This window comes from Merops nubicus, unplaced genomic scaffold (assembly GCF_000691845.1).
Source record: "Merops nubicus isolate BGI_N331 unplaced genomic scaffold, ASM69184v1 scaffold7871, whole genome shotgun sequence".
NCBI classification, from domain to species: domain Eukaryota; kingdom Metazoa; phylum Chordata; class Aves; order Coraciiformes; family Meropidae; genus Merops; species Merops nubicus.
The window spans coordinates 111,498-129,633 of record NW_008589107.1 but is presented as its reverse complement, the minus strand read 5'-3'; the positions used below and the strand labels follow the sequence as shown (position 1 = coordinate 129,633).

The following is an 18,136-nucleotide window of genomic DNA, read 5'->3' as shown; positions in this document are numbered from 1 at the left end:
TTTTTTTTTTCCCTTTTTTTTTTTTTTTTTTAATTAATATTACAGCAACTTGTAGACCCAAATTAGAAATAAAGACAAAAACTACCAAAGTTTCTAAACTGAGAAACTTATTTCCAACTGAAATTGTCAGGGGAAATAAGAGACATAATCCTTATTTCTCCTTTAGATATCTCCCACTGTACGCAAGGATAGAGGTTTTACCTGAACAAGTAATTTTCTTCCTCATTCTTTTTCTTCGAAGTTGGTCCCAAGCATTAAAGAGACAGTAAATCTATGCATGGAAAAAATTGGCAAGCTGTTTCCCTCTTATGACTGGCTCTATATGGCTTTGATTAGCCTTAGCAAAGAGCCAGATTCACCATAAGTACTAAACAGAACTGAAAAGGCAAATAAAAATTCTTAATCATTACTTGATGTGTTAACTACAAGCCTGATTTCCTTCACTTTAGATGTCATACTAATACTGTCTTGCAGATGTGGTTTAGCACATACAGTCTGTATTGAAAATGGGTGTGTTTTGAGAAGGTTACAGTAAGACTCATCCTCTTGCAAGTCCCAGAATTTAGACCAGGCTTAGTCATCAAATTTTGGTCACTTTTAATGATAATAATGAAGACAAAAATAAATTTCTTCTTCCACAGAATATGTTTGCTTCTTGCACTGCTGAAGAGCACCAAGCAAGCTGAGATGTCCAAACAAATGAAAATTATACAATGAACAAATAAAGTCATATTTGGGATGAGCAGGCAGTCTTATTATCAAGATACTTGAACTTTTCATAATTTTTGACCAGTTACAGGGAAACAGAACAGAAGAAGGGAAAAATAAAAAGGACTTAAAAGTAGGCTGTAACATGAAATTGTATACAAAAAAGACTGGTATAAGCTCCATCTACTTATGAATGATGAGGAATAGTCATATTATGCATCTATAAACAAATTTGCTGTGCAGTATTCTCGATCTTACACTTTGCTTTTATAAATAACAGACTTCAGATGAAGTGGTCTTAATAAGCATTTAGTATTTGTGTTTTTCTATAATAAATGACATTTGGAACGGTAGTACTCTGGAGTTAGCCTGCCAATTTCAGAAAAGAGACCTTTGACAAACCATATTAAATCAAAACTGAAGATGTGGATGTCCAAAGGGATGGGAGCTCAGGGTTGAAAGAACAAACAGAACAGTGACTATTGCTAGAGATGTACACTAACCTCAGCACAGTCAAACTGGTGAACTTCTAACTTCAGTGTTAATGCCCATTAAGAGTACTACACAAAGTAGAAGACAAGATAGATACATGCCCACGGAGGAGTGATGTCAAATCAGCTAATATGAACTTCTCTCAGCTGATATGGAAGGAAACTGCAAATTTCTACAAAATTAACATGCCATTTGAAATGTCCAGACACCTACTACTGTTATGATTATTATTTGAGAACAGTAAATGTTGAATTTGTCTACAAGACAAACAAAAACACTAGCTGGAGTTAAAAGAAGTATGCTAGTCCTCACCTGATGGTATGAAAGGCCTTTTGATCAAGTTTGGAAGACAACAGAACACAAGATTATGAGATTATAGTTCTGCCAAAGATACTAAGACTGCATTTATGGTTTATGGTTTCTGTTAATGTAATACACTGCACTTCATTTGGCTAGAAAATTTCTCTATCTGGTCTTCAATGTTTGCTATAATGGCTCCTTAATTCATTAGTGGAAGGCACAAAACACAGTCATTAGTAAAATAGTTGTCTAAGTAACAACAAATGGTTGTTTATAGATACAAAGCCTTAACATTGGAGAGCTTATCAGCCAAATTTTTCTGAAACCCTCATCAGTAGATTTGCTATAACAACGTATGACATACGAATAGGAAACTAATATTTTGGAAGGGAAGATTAGAACATTATTATTCCAATAAAATTTGGAATAATAAAATAAATGAAAATAGTACAAATCGAACGAGTGTGTGTAACTTTAGGTACAAGCCAGGAGCTCTTCATTAAGGAATAACCAAGAGCTCCAGTATAAAGATGTGACCAAAGAAACAATGATGAATTACTAATCTGATCAGTATGTCAAAAAGTCAGCATACTCCATTTCCACTAGTGGTGGCATACGAGCTTGATTACGGCACACAGAAGACAAATCACAACTGGAAAAAGCCTTTACAATAACCAGGGGAGTAGATTCCAACATGAAATGCCTAAGGCAGCACAATTTCTTTAGATTACATAAAGCAGCTACTGAAAGGAGGTTTGACAACCTCCTTCTGTGCTTAGAATCTGTGAAGTCCCAGGGGAGAAAACTCATCCCAACAGGTAACTTCCCTAAGAGAGGGCTGTTTAGTACAACACAGTACAGCAGCAAACAGGAAAACACTTACCCTGAGCTAGTGGAAATATCTTTGCAATCAAAAATTCTGTTTTAGAACACATTTCCAAACAAGGCTGGGGGAAAGATCTAAAGGTTTTAAGGATGAAGCAAAAAATTCTTAAAGTAATTATATGATGTAGCAGAGGCAATAGCAAGAGCATAAGTCATATGATCTTTTCAATCCACTCTACCTAAGGCATCTATCTTTAACTCCTTATTGATGGTATATATTTAAAAAGGGTATGTGATAAAATGGGGAATAAGAGTGCAAGGAACCAATTATTGGTACTGAGGCTGCTGTATAATTACAGCATGAAGAACACAGTTCCTGGGAATCTGTAGTCATGAACTAAGCCTTTACTTTTGAGCAAGAGTTTTTCTTTTCATATGTCTTCTAGTGCAGATATGACCTTTATATTTATGAGGCAAACTGTCCTTCCAAATAATGTTTGTTTGTTCAGAATATTTATCAAGACAAAAATATATTAGAAAGTGTATGATCAGGTATGACTAGTCTGTCTTGATTTTTCTCCATCTAACACACTGAATTCAAAACTTCACAATAAATTAACAGTTTAATTCTCATGTAAAGTACTTCCCAAAGAAGTAAATATCACATAAAAACAAGAGATAAGTATTTCCAGAACATCAACATTAAACTTCAGCTTTCCAAAGATAGATAACCTGTCCCAAACTCAAGCCACTCTTTATATTTTATTCCTCAGCAAATAGCACATAAAGATGGAAAGACAATATTAACTTTACAATTTTAAATACGTAGAAACAAAGTAGGAACAGAAACATTTTCTAAAAAGGTAAAGTTAATGTAAATGCACCTTTGCATGTGCAGGAAAGGCTGCAATAGTATTACTAACCAGCCTGACGCCTTCCTCTGTAAAACCAAATCTAAATTTAAAACAATAAGAATCAATATATGATGGACCAGAAGTTTCAAGCTTGCTTTTAAGCAAGTCCTGTTACCAGAGTGAGTCTCCCATCTGGTCTGTATGTACATGTAATTTTTTTTTGTAAATTTTCACCCTCCCTACATGGAAATCTCTCTTCAACAAGTACTTAAAACAGGAAACATTGGGAAAAAAAAAAATACCAGGATGCTTTCCTGTTCTCTATGTCTTATGTCACTTGTATCCACTATATGAGAATTTGTGTAAAATCAATTCAAGCTGTTAACATCATCCAGCTATTAAAATTCGTCAAGCACATTAGGTCTTTTACTCAACACAAGTATACAGAGCTGACATTTAACCTACCTCTGGAACACAGTAGAGGGATTTAAATATCTTTTTTAAAATAATTGTTTGAAACAGCCTGCTCTTGCACTGTTTTATTACTGTATCTGACAAAGATGTAGAACTAAGATTCCTCAGTATAGGTAGATAATTCATATTAGCATAATCTGTACACTGCTTAATTAACCATGAGGAGTGTGTAACACAGGTAGAAAAAAATACTTGAGAATGATGAAGAATGTTTACTTTATCTTATTTTTCACAGAGCAAATGCAATCCTTCACCTGCTTCTGTAGCCATTTTCTATGTTTCAGAGTTCCTCTGAAGCACAGGAACCATTTCAACATGAAGATGAAGATAAAGTACTTCCCTTTGCTGTCACTGCTAGCATCTTATGAAATACAACCCTTAAGTTAGATTTAGAATCTTCTACTGATATTACATTCCTTTATCACCTCCTGATAAATCTTATGTAAAGATAAAAGACACCCCAGCATCCATACCTCCCTATATTAAATGCAAAACAATGTTCTTTTCTATTTATAACATAAAATGAAAACAGAAGTTGACAAAAACTACACAGGTAAAGTATCATTCTCTGCTGGCCTGAGGAGCAATAAAAGCTACAGCTGAGCCAGGACAACAGGTTTTACTGTTTTGCCTTATTTCTTTTTTAAATAACTGCTGCTAAAAAGTCATATTGGTAACTGAAATGTGTTTAGTCTGTTGTAGCCCATGATGCTTTCAAAGTCATTCTTGCAATTAGAAGAACACTGAAGAAATATCACACTAGAAAACATGTAGTAGTTGTCTGTTTAGGGACTAACCTGAAATATAAATGATAAATGTTCAGAGCTCTTTCACAGACTTTACAAAGAGATGTGAAAATTTAACTCTGTGGGCTGCCTCTGGTGCAGCAGGAATTCTGGAACTTGGTCCTCTGGTAGTGGTGGGCTCTGATGATTTCAACTTCATGGCAGTTTTTATTTTCTTTCTGTAAATAATGGTACCAAACTACCCTAAAAAACAGGTCCTTGTCTTTTTCAAGAAGACAAGTAACAATTTCCCTGAAGTCAAGCTCATTTTATGACCTGTTTAAGTATTTTTAAAAATATTGAACTTTTTTTTTTAGTAAAAGTTTTGCAATATCTTATCTTCTTTTCCCCATCCTTCATTACAGAATACAAAGAAAGAGTAGATTTAAGTGAGGTCTTAAAGTAAACTTGAAAAAGGTTTTATCTAAACATTGTCTCCAAATGTCAGCTATATTTCCATGCACTAAATGAACAGTCATGATTTCCCCAGCTCAAAATGCATACTACAGAAGGGATTCAGAAACATGACTTTCTGATATAAATTGGAAGAACTAGAAACCTGCTCAGACCAATTTCACTTTCTTTCTGTGGCCTCTATTAGCACAAAGTTCTAGCTTAACCTTTAGCATATTATCTATCAAAAAGGTAGGAATTAGCATCTTCTAGCAGATTTTTTCAGGACCTTCACAATGCCTGTTGAATTTTCCATTTGCACTAAAAAGGAGGCTATTCTGTTTGAAATGTGAAAAAAAAAATCCAAATAACTACTATGGTTCTTAAATGAAATATAAGTTCTTAATGTTCTCAAATGAAATAAATACTTAATGTTCTTAAATGAAACATAGTGAGACTGGGATAGCACTATTGATGGTAAAATGAAACCACAAAATAGCTTTGGTTTTTTAAGTTACTTGAAGAACTTTAACTGAAGTCACATCAGAGCTCAGTTCACACATCTAAAACATGATCCATGTCCTATCTCGTTTGTTTCTCCAGTTCAGATTCACAGCTCAAGCTCTGGGAACGTGCTCTTGTTTCTGGAGGGTTTTGCTGCCTTCCCTTTTACATGTCTGCACTGATTACTACAGTAATATTTACTTTACTGGTGTACATACATTTTCCAGTAAAGGCAATATCCACATGTACTTTGTCAAACATCTTGTACTTATGATTACAAAAATACTAATTGTAAACTCATCCCAGTTAATAAAAAGTGTACATACTCCACAGCCATCTGGACAAAGGTTTACAGGAGCTTTCCAGGAAATTTTTCATAAATTTTGGCCCTTGCTGAAAGAGTCCAGTTAAAAACCATGTCAGACATCACATGCTGTCTACCTGCCTGCTCCTCCAAGTAGTTTCAAAATGATACTTCTATTCAGATCTTGAATGACCGTGTTTTGCTTGACTGTTTTAGATACTTTCCATATGTCTAATGTGTCTCCCATATAAGCTTTTAAACAAGACTTATCCATTATCAGTACTAGATTTTTTTAATGGCAATGAATTCAGTTAAAAAGGTCAGTATTAAGTGTCTTGGAAAGGGTGGTTTTGTGTTGTCCTCATATATTCTGTGTTTTATTCATTTGCTAAATTCATTTTGCATGCATAATGAATATCTGCAGGAATCAGTCTTCCTCAGCATTTTGCATTAGAACACAGTCTCATGACTGTCATTTACTCTTTAATTAAGGGAGAGCAAGTTAGGACAGTATGAATGATCAGTGAAACTATACCTCCTGTCAGTTTACAGAACGAGGCACGTCCTTGCCTACATACCATGGTTTATGATAACCTGATCTCAGGCTTATGATGGGGGGAAAAAAAAAAAAAAGTGTTCTGTGGTACTGGCAGGTTATGGAAAACAATATTTGAAATGTGCACTTTTTCACTTTCAGAAAATGTCACAGTGGTCAAGGTGTACGAGGAATGTATTTACTTGAAATGCATCAGAATTCCCCATGGGGCTTCATTCTGAACGGACTCGTGCCCCTTCCAAGGATGACTTTTCACTGCACTTAAAAACACAGGCTTGAATGTGGATTATTCATAACAAATGACAAGACATTGCCTCTGTGTGGGAAGGAAAAGATTGTGCAGCTCAAAAAAAAAAAAAAAAATAGAAAAATGACCATATTATACCTATAAATTAAATGTATCTGTAATAAAGTTCTTGTACTGTTTGAAGGCTGTGTTTCAGAACTAAGCAACTTCTCATTTAGGTGATTAGCAGGTACAGAAGGCAGCACAGTATCATCAATGCTTTCAGCACTGAAAAAAATTTTGTTTAAAAATTTCAAATACTTGAACAACTGCTCGGTATTTTAGGGAAGAAACCAGTCCTGGAAACTCATTTTAAGGAAGGAAGTTTTCCTGCAGATGCTTGCTGGTCTTTATTTATTTATTTAATACAGTGTATGGTGTGCTTGGCTGGGATAGAGGGGCCATTGCATGTGCTGGAGCCCGGCTGCCCTGGGGATGGTTGAACACCTGCCTGCTGGTGGGGACAGGTGAATGAACTCCTTGGTTTGCTCTGCTTGCTGTGTGTGCCTTTTGCTTTGCCTATTAAACTGCCTTTATCTCAATCCACAAGTTTTCTCACTCTTACCCTTCTGATTCTCCAGGTCAGGGGGAGTGAGCGAGCGGCTGTGTGGGGCTTGGCTGCTGGCTGAGGTTAAACCACAGTGCTATCTATTTAATCTGTTAGGGACCTCATTGTATTTACATTTCAATTATTCCAAGTCCTAAAAGAATTTCAGTAAATTGATATAAAAAAAAAAAAAAAAAAAAATCAGATTCAAGTGTCAGAACCAGAAGTGACCAATGTTGATCTTAAATTCATTTTGGGATGACAAAAACAAAGACAAATAGGTAACAAAGAAACCTCTCTGTGACACATCACAAAATATTCATCAGACAGTTATTGCTTTATATGAGCCTTCCTAGATTTTAGAAGCAAACTTCTGTAGCTGATCTTTTATTCTTAAAGAGTTTGCAAGAAAGAAAACTTTTAAAAAATACATTTGATGTTAGAGCAAAAACAACTGCATGCCCATATGATAGAGAATCAATTATTTTTCATCAAACAACTTAAAGAACTCTTGGCCAGCTCTTGACAGCCCTATCAGTATATGTTCACTTTTATCACAAAAAAAAAGAAAAAAAGAAAAAAGGAAGCAATTAGTTCAGACTAAACTGCAGAGTTTAATTTCTTAGCATCATACCTGAAAATACATCATCTGGGAAAAAAAAAATATCCTCAAAGGATCTTTATTAAGGTTCTTTCTTTTTTTTTTTTATTAGCTTTTTCAATAGGGGCTAGAAAGTCAAGTATGCTATTTTGGGACTTTTCTCATTAAAAATCTGCACACAAAAAGATGGCATGGCAAATATCAGGCTGCAACCTGTCCACGGTTTTGAATCCTTTCTACAGAGATTCCAAAGTGGCCCTGAAACTACACTGTTTTCCATGATGATTAACTCATTTCAGATGGACTGTACAAGTTTGGAATCTGAATAAAATACAGGCATGAAAACTTAACAGAATTTAGAATGTGTGGCCCAAGATGTTTCCAACAGGAAACTTACTGTTGAACCTAATATGCCACAGGATTTACCTGGGCAATCTACTGAGCAGCCCCACTGCAAGCACAGAGAATTCACTCACATCTATAACTACTGCAGACTGTATCATTACAAAAATACAAAAGCTAACTGAAACCACACCTAGGTTCAGAATCATTTATAGCTAGAACTCAACCTTGAATATAAATCTCCTCATTAATACAGTTGCCCGTTTTGTATGGACCCACAATCAGTTCTTTGACTCTTCTGCAAAGTTTCTAGTTGGTAGTTTTCTAACTACTGTTATATTGTATTGTCTTAGGAGATATTTTGGTTCCAGCTTCTGATGGCTCTCTGAAAGTCATCTTTTATGTGGTCAAGTTGAACATTCTGTACTCTCAAGTTAAATGTTACTGCATTACAACTCTCACCTTATGGAATCTGACACTGAATGATGTCTCTCTAGGCTAAAAATCTGTATTTCTGTATCTGCAAAGCCAAACTTTTACCTTTATTGTCCATCTGGTAGTGTCTAAAATAACCCAGCCTTATTTCTACTTTCTGCTTTCAACAAAAATTTATATTCTACAGACAAAACCAGAAGCAGACTCTTTGTTTCTGCTGCACATTTAAAAGACACAATGCAATGTGTTCAGAACTTCTTACATCTTCTGTACAACTCACCAACAACCAGCAACTTCAAGGTGAAAGTCTGATTATATAGCTAACAAAGAACCACTGAAATCAACATCATAACATTGAAGTTAATGGAATCAGTTGTCTACATTTGACAAGAAATAGGCTTTTAGCAATAAACGTCACCTGGTGCCTTATAAAGCCTTTCCTTTTAAGTATACATTGCCTTATCATCAGCATTCTAAATTACCTTTTAAGTACAACTGTATTGGGGCATAAAACTATGTTCACTTTTGTGGAAGACTTAGACATTTTCATTGTTCAAGAATCCATATGGAAAACTGTTAGTGAAGATCTATGTTGGCAAATGATCATTATTTGATTTACAAAGTTTACGTATACTACTGTTGAACAATGTGGGGGATGTAATCATAAGCACACGGTAGAATAAGGCTCAGCAACACGTTATTCTTGCCTACATAATTTGGGAAACTACTCTTGTAAAGGCAGTTCTAGCAGAAGTGAGATACTACAACCACAGGGAAACGTAAACGTTCCACTGAGCCAGGAAATCACCAACCTGCTCCTGCCATTACACACTTCCAATTCACAAAAGCTCTGCACACGATTCCCCTTGCTACCTGATTCCCAAATAACCCTTGTATTATAGAAAAAGTTAGTTGAGAATCTACTTAAATTATTTCAGAAATGCTTTTTAACACTGGAAGTTCTAATAAACACACAAATCTTATGTTACATAGCAATTACACTGAGATAAACAATATTACATGCATTTCAATACTAAATTACATGCATTTTCAAAATTAACAATACTAACTGCTTTTTGAAATAATATTTTCTCCAAGAAAAGTCGAATTTGCATTGACAGCTATCTGAAGCTATCACTTCTTACTGTTCAACAAATAGTCCCCAAGAAACCTTCTTTTAAGAGACCAGAATCCAATTGTTCTGCCTTTCTTCACCTGTAATTATCTTAACCTCATAGTTCACACAGTTCAATAATTCCCCCCTTCCCTCCCCCCCGACAAACTACCTCATTAAATCAGTTTACTTGGGAGGTATTATATGCCATATTCATAAACAAACACTAGTTTTTACACTAAAATTTTTAAAGGTGAGATTAAATTTTAAGTTTTATTTTCTAACTTCCTGTGTTCACATCTCTTTGTATTTCTATTGAGCTGCTTTTGACCCATATTAATACCATTTACAGTAATTTTGGCATTCACTCCCTTCTCAAGATGGCCTCAACTCCTCTATAAACTTATCTTAAATTTTGAGCAACTCATCAATAATTGCACTGAAGAAAAATCAAACCTCATCTTGGTTCTATAGATGCTCACATTTAAGCATAATATAACCCTCCATCTAATTTTTTCTCTGTGAATATTGTATTTCAGGAAGATTTCTGCATATTCAAGCAGACCATTGACATCAATATGAAAGGTAATGACTTCTCCAAGGAATTGTAACATTTGCCTCATTGGCATCCACCACCATAAACTAATAATCTGCAGAATGCAAATAAGTTTTATCACTCCAGGTGCCCCATGCAATCACTAGCCAATATATACAAAGGATTAAGGCTAAGACATTTACAAAACAATATGTATCTCATAATAAAGTTAGTATAGGTTTCTTTTTATGCTAATGGACACAGAAGGAAGACGTAACAATCAGGAAAGCCAATAATCAGTAGAGAACTGCAGCAAAAGTAACCTTGAATTGGACCCTGCAACAGTCAATGCAAGTGGAACAACAGTTCAAGGAAACAGCAGAATTATTGCTGATACTCGTACACACCAGTCTGAATAAATAGCATATGAATTCTTATATAAGGGTACTTGAAAAGGGAAAGTAGGAATATCCATCAACTGGCAGCACAGAACTTCATTTCCATTATCTTCATCTGCATTAGGGGAGAATGTTAATACGTCTTCAAAACAATTAATTCAATACTAATTGGGACTGAGGAAGCTCATTCTATCTTTTATCCTAATCCTGGTAGTTAAAAGGTGATTTTAATTGCCATAGTAATCAGATATAATGAAGAGCAAAACTGTTTCTGATTAAATAACATTTGCCTCAGAATTGCTGTTACACGCTTTGCAGCTCCTAGAGAGCTGCCTTCAGTTCTTCTCTTCTCTCTCTTGTTCAGATATGCACGTGGAAGCGACACTGCAAGAATTTTGCAGATGTTAAGTCAGATGGAAGTCATGAAAGACTATGTAAAATGTATCCTAGCCCAGTCTGCTACAAGCCTCAAAAAAAAGGAAACGCTACTGAAAAAATAGCTACAAAAAATGTTCTCTTTCCATCCACAGTAGTAATGTTTGGAAGTAACAGAGTGCAACAGTTGCCAGAACGTCTTGCTATGGTTTGGACTACACCACAGGTGAAATCAGGCACCGCATAATGGGAAATGTGTATTAACAGTATGAATTTTTTAAAAAGGTTTTCATATTAAACAACTGGTCTCACTATAAATTGCTTTGAGGTCTAGTTTTAAATAAACAATATATGAAATATACTTTTTCACTATGAATCGTTAAAAATACATTCTGAAAAACCTTAATGCAGATAAGAGTAAAATTCATGAAAACAGAAAAAATCTACTTAGCTTGGCTAAATTCAACCAATTTTAGCAAGTTTGATAGGGTTTTTTTAAACTGCAATTTTTCATCAGTCTTTAAATAAATTTTATATGGATATTAATGTCTTCTACAAAATAGAGACAGGGAATTGCAGAGTTAAATTCTGAAAATATCTCTCAGTAGTTTTGAGGAGTTTCATAAGTTGAATACTACATTATGCCTTGTCCATCATGCTGCTTTTATAGAAAGCCACAAAAGTTGCTTCTGACTCAAGCCATTAAACATCCTTTTCTGTCCCAAACACCTTATTTGTACCAACAATTTATCCTAAACAATGCCAAGTCCATTGACTACAACTGACAAAATAACTTCCAGTAGAAATTATTTCAAGATAAACCACAGACCCAAAGGTTCTTGGTCTCATTTAATATTTATTTTTAACTGAGAACCACTTCACCTTTCTTCATCTATTACTGTGCACATTTTCAAAAAAACAAAAACAAAAACAAAAACAAAAACCTACACATTATAATAGAGGTTCTTGAGGCAAGGAAAAGGGTACATAATGGATAAAATTGTATGGTAATTTTTTATTTCAGAAGTTATATGTCGATTTTGACAGCCCACTAAGTTTTGCATGGAAAAAAATCTTCCTTTGAAATGTGGACGTTATTTTAATACTTAGAATAGTTAGAATGAGTTATGTTTGAACCTCCAAGTTTACATGGTATTGTGAGCTCTTCTATATGTTACATTCATTTTTATTCATTTTGAAATGTTTAGCAGGATTTATATCAGTTTATACATAGTATTTATGTGGCATCTCAGTTACACAAAATAGCAAACTGGGTAACCTGGCAACTCTGAAATTCTTTCAGAACTAGGTATTATACAGAACAGTTCTTGACTCTAGCTACATGGCAGTTTTCTGCTCTCTCTGTTACACCAAGAAATAAATATTAATTGTAATATTTAAATAATTCTACTTAATTCTCACCTGGATCCTCCAGTGGCCACAAAAAAAATTGTAACTGCGTAACCAGCTAACACAGAAAAAATATTTATACAGCTACACACTACAAGGCTGGAAAATGTAAGAACCCTACTGCTCTGACCTGAAAGGCTGTAGCAATGTGTTCAAATTTTATTCATGAAGATATAGCTAGAGAAATAACTGAAAAAGAGTTAGGTTAAAATCCCTTCGGGTGAAAATCACCTTGTCAAAATGACAGCTTGAGAGGACATCTGCTTCCTCCCTTTAAGTCTTCTGTGTCACATTCACTTAGACAAATTTACAAACTATTTATATTAGCAGCAATGAGCATACAGAAGTAGATCTATCAAGGAAAAAAAAAAAAAAAAACTTACTTGGCCAAAGCAGTTAATTGAATATCAATGTCATGGCACCCAGTGGGGATGGAGCTATCCCCTGCCTCCTACCATGGCAACAGAGCTGGACTATATGAAACATATTTCAATATATGTAAAAATTGGATGATGTATTTTAGAAGTATTCAACTAACTTTCTGTCACTGGTTTAGAAACATCAGCTTCTCACACTTTGCAACAGCTAATAAAACAGGTTACATCCCCTTAACAGGTAGTTTAACCTCTCAGTATGTCTTCAAGCATACTGGTAGAGGGGAGGGTTAGGGTTCATTTAGGTTCTTCTTACCCCCTCACAGAAAAGTGCCTGGCCATATCAAAAAGGACTTTTTTTTTTCCCCTTTTTGTCACATGACAGAAATTAAAGAAAGACTAGTCAAATGAGACTAGAAAAGTCTCATTAGACATCTCAATAAGCTTAACTTCACAAAATAGAGAAACCTTATTTATGCATCATCTGTATTTAAATTTTATACTTTGCTTATAGTTAAACTGAGATTATTAGAAGAATCTTTAACGTGGTATAAAATTTAAGTTTCTCAACTATACAAAGCAACAGAGTTGTTAACTAAACCTTATGCTACAGTATACTCCACACAGTGCCACTGCTACTTCAAGCAAGGCCAAAAGTAATGTGGTACCACTGCAGAAACCCTCCAAACCAGCCCTAGGGAAATCACTTTTAAAAACAACAGACACCAATCAAATAAACAGCAAAACTCTGAAGCTTTGTGGCAAAGTCGTGTACACAAACGTGAGAACTTTTAACAGATTCCCACATGAATTCATTTTCTATCATGGTATTTGAATTACAGTACACTAATATAAATTCATTCTTAAAACACAGGATGCAAAGAATGAAATACTGGGCAAAACAATTTATCACAAACAGCAAATACAATAGTAAATCTAATTTACATATACTATTAACTCTATTTTAAGAAATCATAAACTGATCATAGAAGAAAGATTTTTCACTTGTAAATAAAACTTGATCTCATTTAGTCCACTTCTTTGTTTCTGCAGATTTATATATGGGTTGTCCATTTACACCTAATTTAAACTGAAATTACTCAGCGGAAGAAGAGCACAAAGTTGTGACATTTGTGTACATATAGTAACAAAGACAAAACAGAACTACCTGCTGAAGTAATTGTAAATATGATTAAGTGTGACAAAATAATGCTTAAATAGAGGACATATTTGTAAGATTCAAGTGTAGCTGCAGGTCCTGTAGAAAAGTGGTAGCCAAAGAGGAAGGGGAGCTTGGCTGGCTAACATTCCTTGAGGGCTTGCTCTCCATGCACAACTGAAAGATTTTCACTAGTGATGGGAAATATACTGTTGTGCCAGAAATATTGCCATTCTAAATACACGTGACACCAAACTGTATCTGAAGTATTACATGACAATATTTTACACTACTGCATTATCAGTGATGGAAATCCTGACCAGTCCCTTGTCTTTTCACAGCTCCTCAGTCATCCTCTGAAATGTTGGAGTGGGTCTGTTTCCCTGGTCTAATATTTCTCCAGTATTTGTCATCCTTCTATGAAGTGATTTACAGATGCTGTATATAAGCCCTTGAAAGGCTGTGTTATTTCTAAATTTACAATCTAAATTCGATCACTCTCCAGCACAGTACTAATGTTTGTTTGTCATAATTACATGGTTTACTGCAACATGATCCTTACACCAAGTTAATACATCATCACATCCTCTTATAGAGCTCATCATAGCCAAAAAATAAACAACATTTTTCCAGGATTATGTACCTTTTAAGACTGTTCAGTGGATAAAAAGGACAAGTGTTTTATAGATGGGTCAGATTAGCAGACGAACATAAACTCGTGGAATCTGAACAAAAAATTGCTTTATTACCACCTCTACATGCCTTCTAGAATCAGAGGTAAAGAATAAAGACTGTATTTTACAACCTTCTGGAAATCTGCACAGTATCAATATCAGGATCACTTGATTCCTCCTGCTTTCTTACTTACTTCTTTCAAAGAACAGCCTTGTGCAAAATAAAATATTCTCACAGCTGACAAGCCCAATGCTTTGGTTTTTATTATGCTCAAATGTCACTCTGCACTTGGCTCCAAGCTCAACCAGATATTCCATCTCCTAATAGGACTGTTGGGAGAACATCCATTATAACATGGAGCCTCCAAGCCCAAAAATAAAGATGTTAATTGCCACACTACCTTGATTATAGAGATGTTTACAGAATGAAATGAACAACAAAGCAAGTAAGATACTTCTTCTTGGAAGTAAATCCATATGAAAAAAAAAAAAAAATCAATTAACTGCTGCAAATGAAAACAAGCCAATAATTCACAGTGAAACTCCTTGAAAGGAACATTACACATATTAAGAGGCAAACATGAAACTACACAACCAGGTACAATAAAATGAAACAGAATTTTCACCGAAAAAGCCAACCTGTTTTTGCCAGCTTTCAAAACAGGTAACAAGTATTTTTTATATTTGCAAGGAATAGCTTTACCTTTATTCATGTCAATCAACTGCTGCTTCTTCTTCTGTCGCTCCAGTTTCTCTCGTTCAGCCTTCTCTTTTGCCAGTTTGGCTCTCTTTGTTTTCTCCTCCATTTCTCTTCTTTTGTTGTTCTCTTTTAATGCCTCCTGCATTAGATAAAATGAACATGGGTGTCTATATTCTGAGGAAAACCAGAATGAACAACAAAAAAAACCTTGTTTGCACTGTGTTTATATCCAGTGATGGGGAGAAAAAACAGGGGTGAGCACCCAATACTTCAAGCATCTCCTGAAATCTTAGAGGGAACATAACTTACCATACTATTAGTACACATAAGCATTATTAGATAATCAGAAGAATGAAAATTGAAATAGCTTTGCATTTATGGTAAATGAAGAAGTTTGTGATTTTTCAGCAGCAACACATTTGTATTTTGTTTTTCTGAAGACTCTAAGTCTAGCTTAAACTTGTGTCTTGCTGTTAAGAGTAATGAGTGGGGATGAATCCAAGTTCCTACTATAACAGACTTCAGTTACAGGTAATTGAAACTCAGTTACTAAAACCTCAACTACAATCCCTCAAATAATTTTGTTGAAATAGCCAAAGCAGTCTGGATCACTTAAATACAGAAAATACATCAAAAGTATTGGAAAGCAGATGCATTTATAGATTAAAACTCTAAATCCAAAAGTTTCTGAGTCAACACGTTACACAAACTACCAACTTAAAACTAGAAACCTAAGAGAACATACCTGTATTCGAAAAACAACCAAACAACCAACCACTTCCCATGATTTTGCCTATGTCTAAGTCCCCACCTGTCTAGAAGATATGCTCTTTTGCCAAAAGAGATTAATCTTGATTTCTTGCTGTGGGGGTTGACCTTGGCTGGCTGCCACACACCCAGCTAGCCACTCTCTCACTCATCCTCCTCAGCAGCATGGGAAGACAAGAAGAGGACAAGCTCATGGATGAAGACAGAGAGGTGGCTTCACCAACTACTGTCATGGGCAAAACAGTGGGGAAAGATTTATTTAATTGATAGCAAATTAGACTTGGATGTTGAGAAACAAAGACCAAAATGGAAATGCCTCTCCCTCCTTCTCAGGCTCAACTCCACTCCTTCATTCCCAGCTCCTCTATGCACCATCCCCCAAAGTGATGCAGGAGGGATGGGGTGGAATGAGGGTTGCAGTCAGTCCACAACTGTTGCTCTCTGCCACTCCTTCCTCCTCACACTTTTCACCTGCTCCACTGTGGGTCCTCCCTGCAGGCCACAGTCCTTCAGGATGAACCTGCTGCTCTATTGTGGGTCTTCTCTATGGGCTCTCTATAGGGAATTTCACCTCATGTCACACACAGACATGATAAACAGCAGGGATAATTCTTATTCATATTCAAAACAGCTACAAATGTATTGGCCCCTTTCCTTTCAAACTCATAGTATACTAACATGCTCTACCTACAAGTACTGTAGGTCTGGGATTCAGGTGATTTTGGGAGTTGCAACACATGATGTCCAAGAAGCAGTAACAACAGTAAAGAAGATCAGGGATCCAAAAGTGTCTAGAATTAACACAGAACGTACTCATTAATGTTGTTTCAACTTAAAAAAAAAGAACAGTCAATACCTAGTAAGCACTGGGCATAAAGCAAACATTTTCCATGTCAGTGTTTACTTTATTCACTAAGCAAGTCAATCATGCCTTAAAAACTGGGAAAATCCTGTATGTTCACAAATACAAACTACGAAGAAGATTTGTTTCTGTATGTTGTTGTAAATAACCAAGATAATATATCAGTTATTATTCCACATGTAAAATTTCCTTAAGTAATTTGGGACAGACTCATATTACACAGTTCTATATGTTCCTCAGAGATGACATTTCAAATGTCATTTCTAAATTAAGATGATTATTCACTGTGTACACGCTAGGAAGAGACTAAGGACCACAACTGTCACATTCGGAAGAAAATCCTATCTAAAGCATCTTTAAGTTAGACCACTAATTGGTAACCCAAGACTCCCAAATGCCTCCTAATACAGAATATTCACTCAAGCAAAGGACAACTCACTTCAGTGTTCATATGCCATTTCAAGAGTTTACTGAGATAAAATAGCACACACAGTCCCCTCTTCAACAGCTGGTACTGTTTTGCAGAGATGCTGCATATCACAGTTACTAGAGATGTTACTTGTGAATGCACTTGAAAATTGGACCAAGAACTGCATTTGCTGTACCATCACATAACCAATCGTGCTGAGAAACACCTTTTCTTTCAGAAAAGAGAAAAGAGAATTGAGAATTAAAGGAGAAAATCAATGTTTTATCCTTTTTGGTTTTGGACAGTTCTGTCTCTGCACATTCAATCACACTTGACAGAGATTTCATTTTACTCCAACTTCACAGGCTGTAATGAAAGTAAATGCCCACAATCTTATGAGAGAAAGCAAATAAGAAATGTCATGGCTGAACTAGTAGCCCACCAGCCACTGACATGCTATGATTAGATCTTATATTCTGTCACATTTTCTAACAGGAAGACTACAGTAGACTGAATTAAACAAGCTCTAAAGTTATTGTATCTGGAAATTCACTTTGCGTCATACTCTATATGTCCTTGCTGAAGGGAGATCAGATGAAAATACAGATTGCAGTTTATAAAATATGCTGCCTTGCAATGATGATTCAAAGAAAAAGCCATTCAAAGTAAAGGTTTAATCTTCCTGAAGAAGAGTAAGATAACAAGATACTGATGACTGCGAGTGCTTGTTTTCATCTACCTACACCATCTCTTCATATACATGCCTATCTTCATGCAAACAAAAATAAACAAAGCCTACCATACCAACACATGCAGTAGAGGAAGCACAAACAGCTCACATGGACCTGCTCATTATTTCTTCACAATGCACATTTTCCAGTATTTTGTTTTCTTTCAGGATGTAAATGCCTTAAAGCATCTTCATATACTGTCTCTTTCCAGAGGTGATAAA

General features: G+C 35.3%; 1 protein-coding gene across 1 annotated transcript in view; it reads right to left on the bottom strand.

Annotated features, from left to right (window-relative positions):
• The window catches only part of LOC103781761 (protein diaphanous homolog 2-like), a gene marked incomplete at both ends in the record, with an annotated part of 130,801 nt that overhangs the window by 2,295 nt on the left and 110,370 nt on the right, over positions 1-18,136 (bottom strand). The window contains one exon of the mRNA XM_008949481.1: positions 15,149-15,284. Coding sequence (XP_008947729.1) covers positions 15,149-15,284 — 136 coding nt within the window. The remainder of the gene's footprint in view (positions 1-15,148; positions 15,285-18,136) is intronic.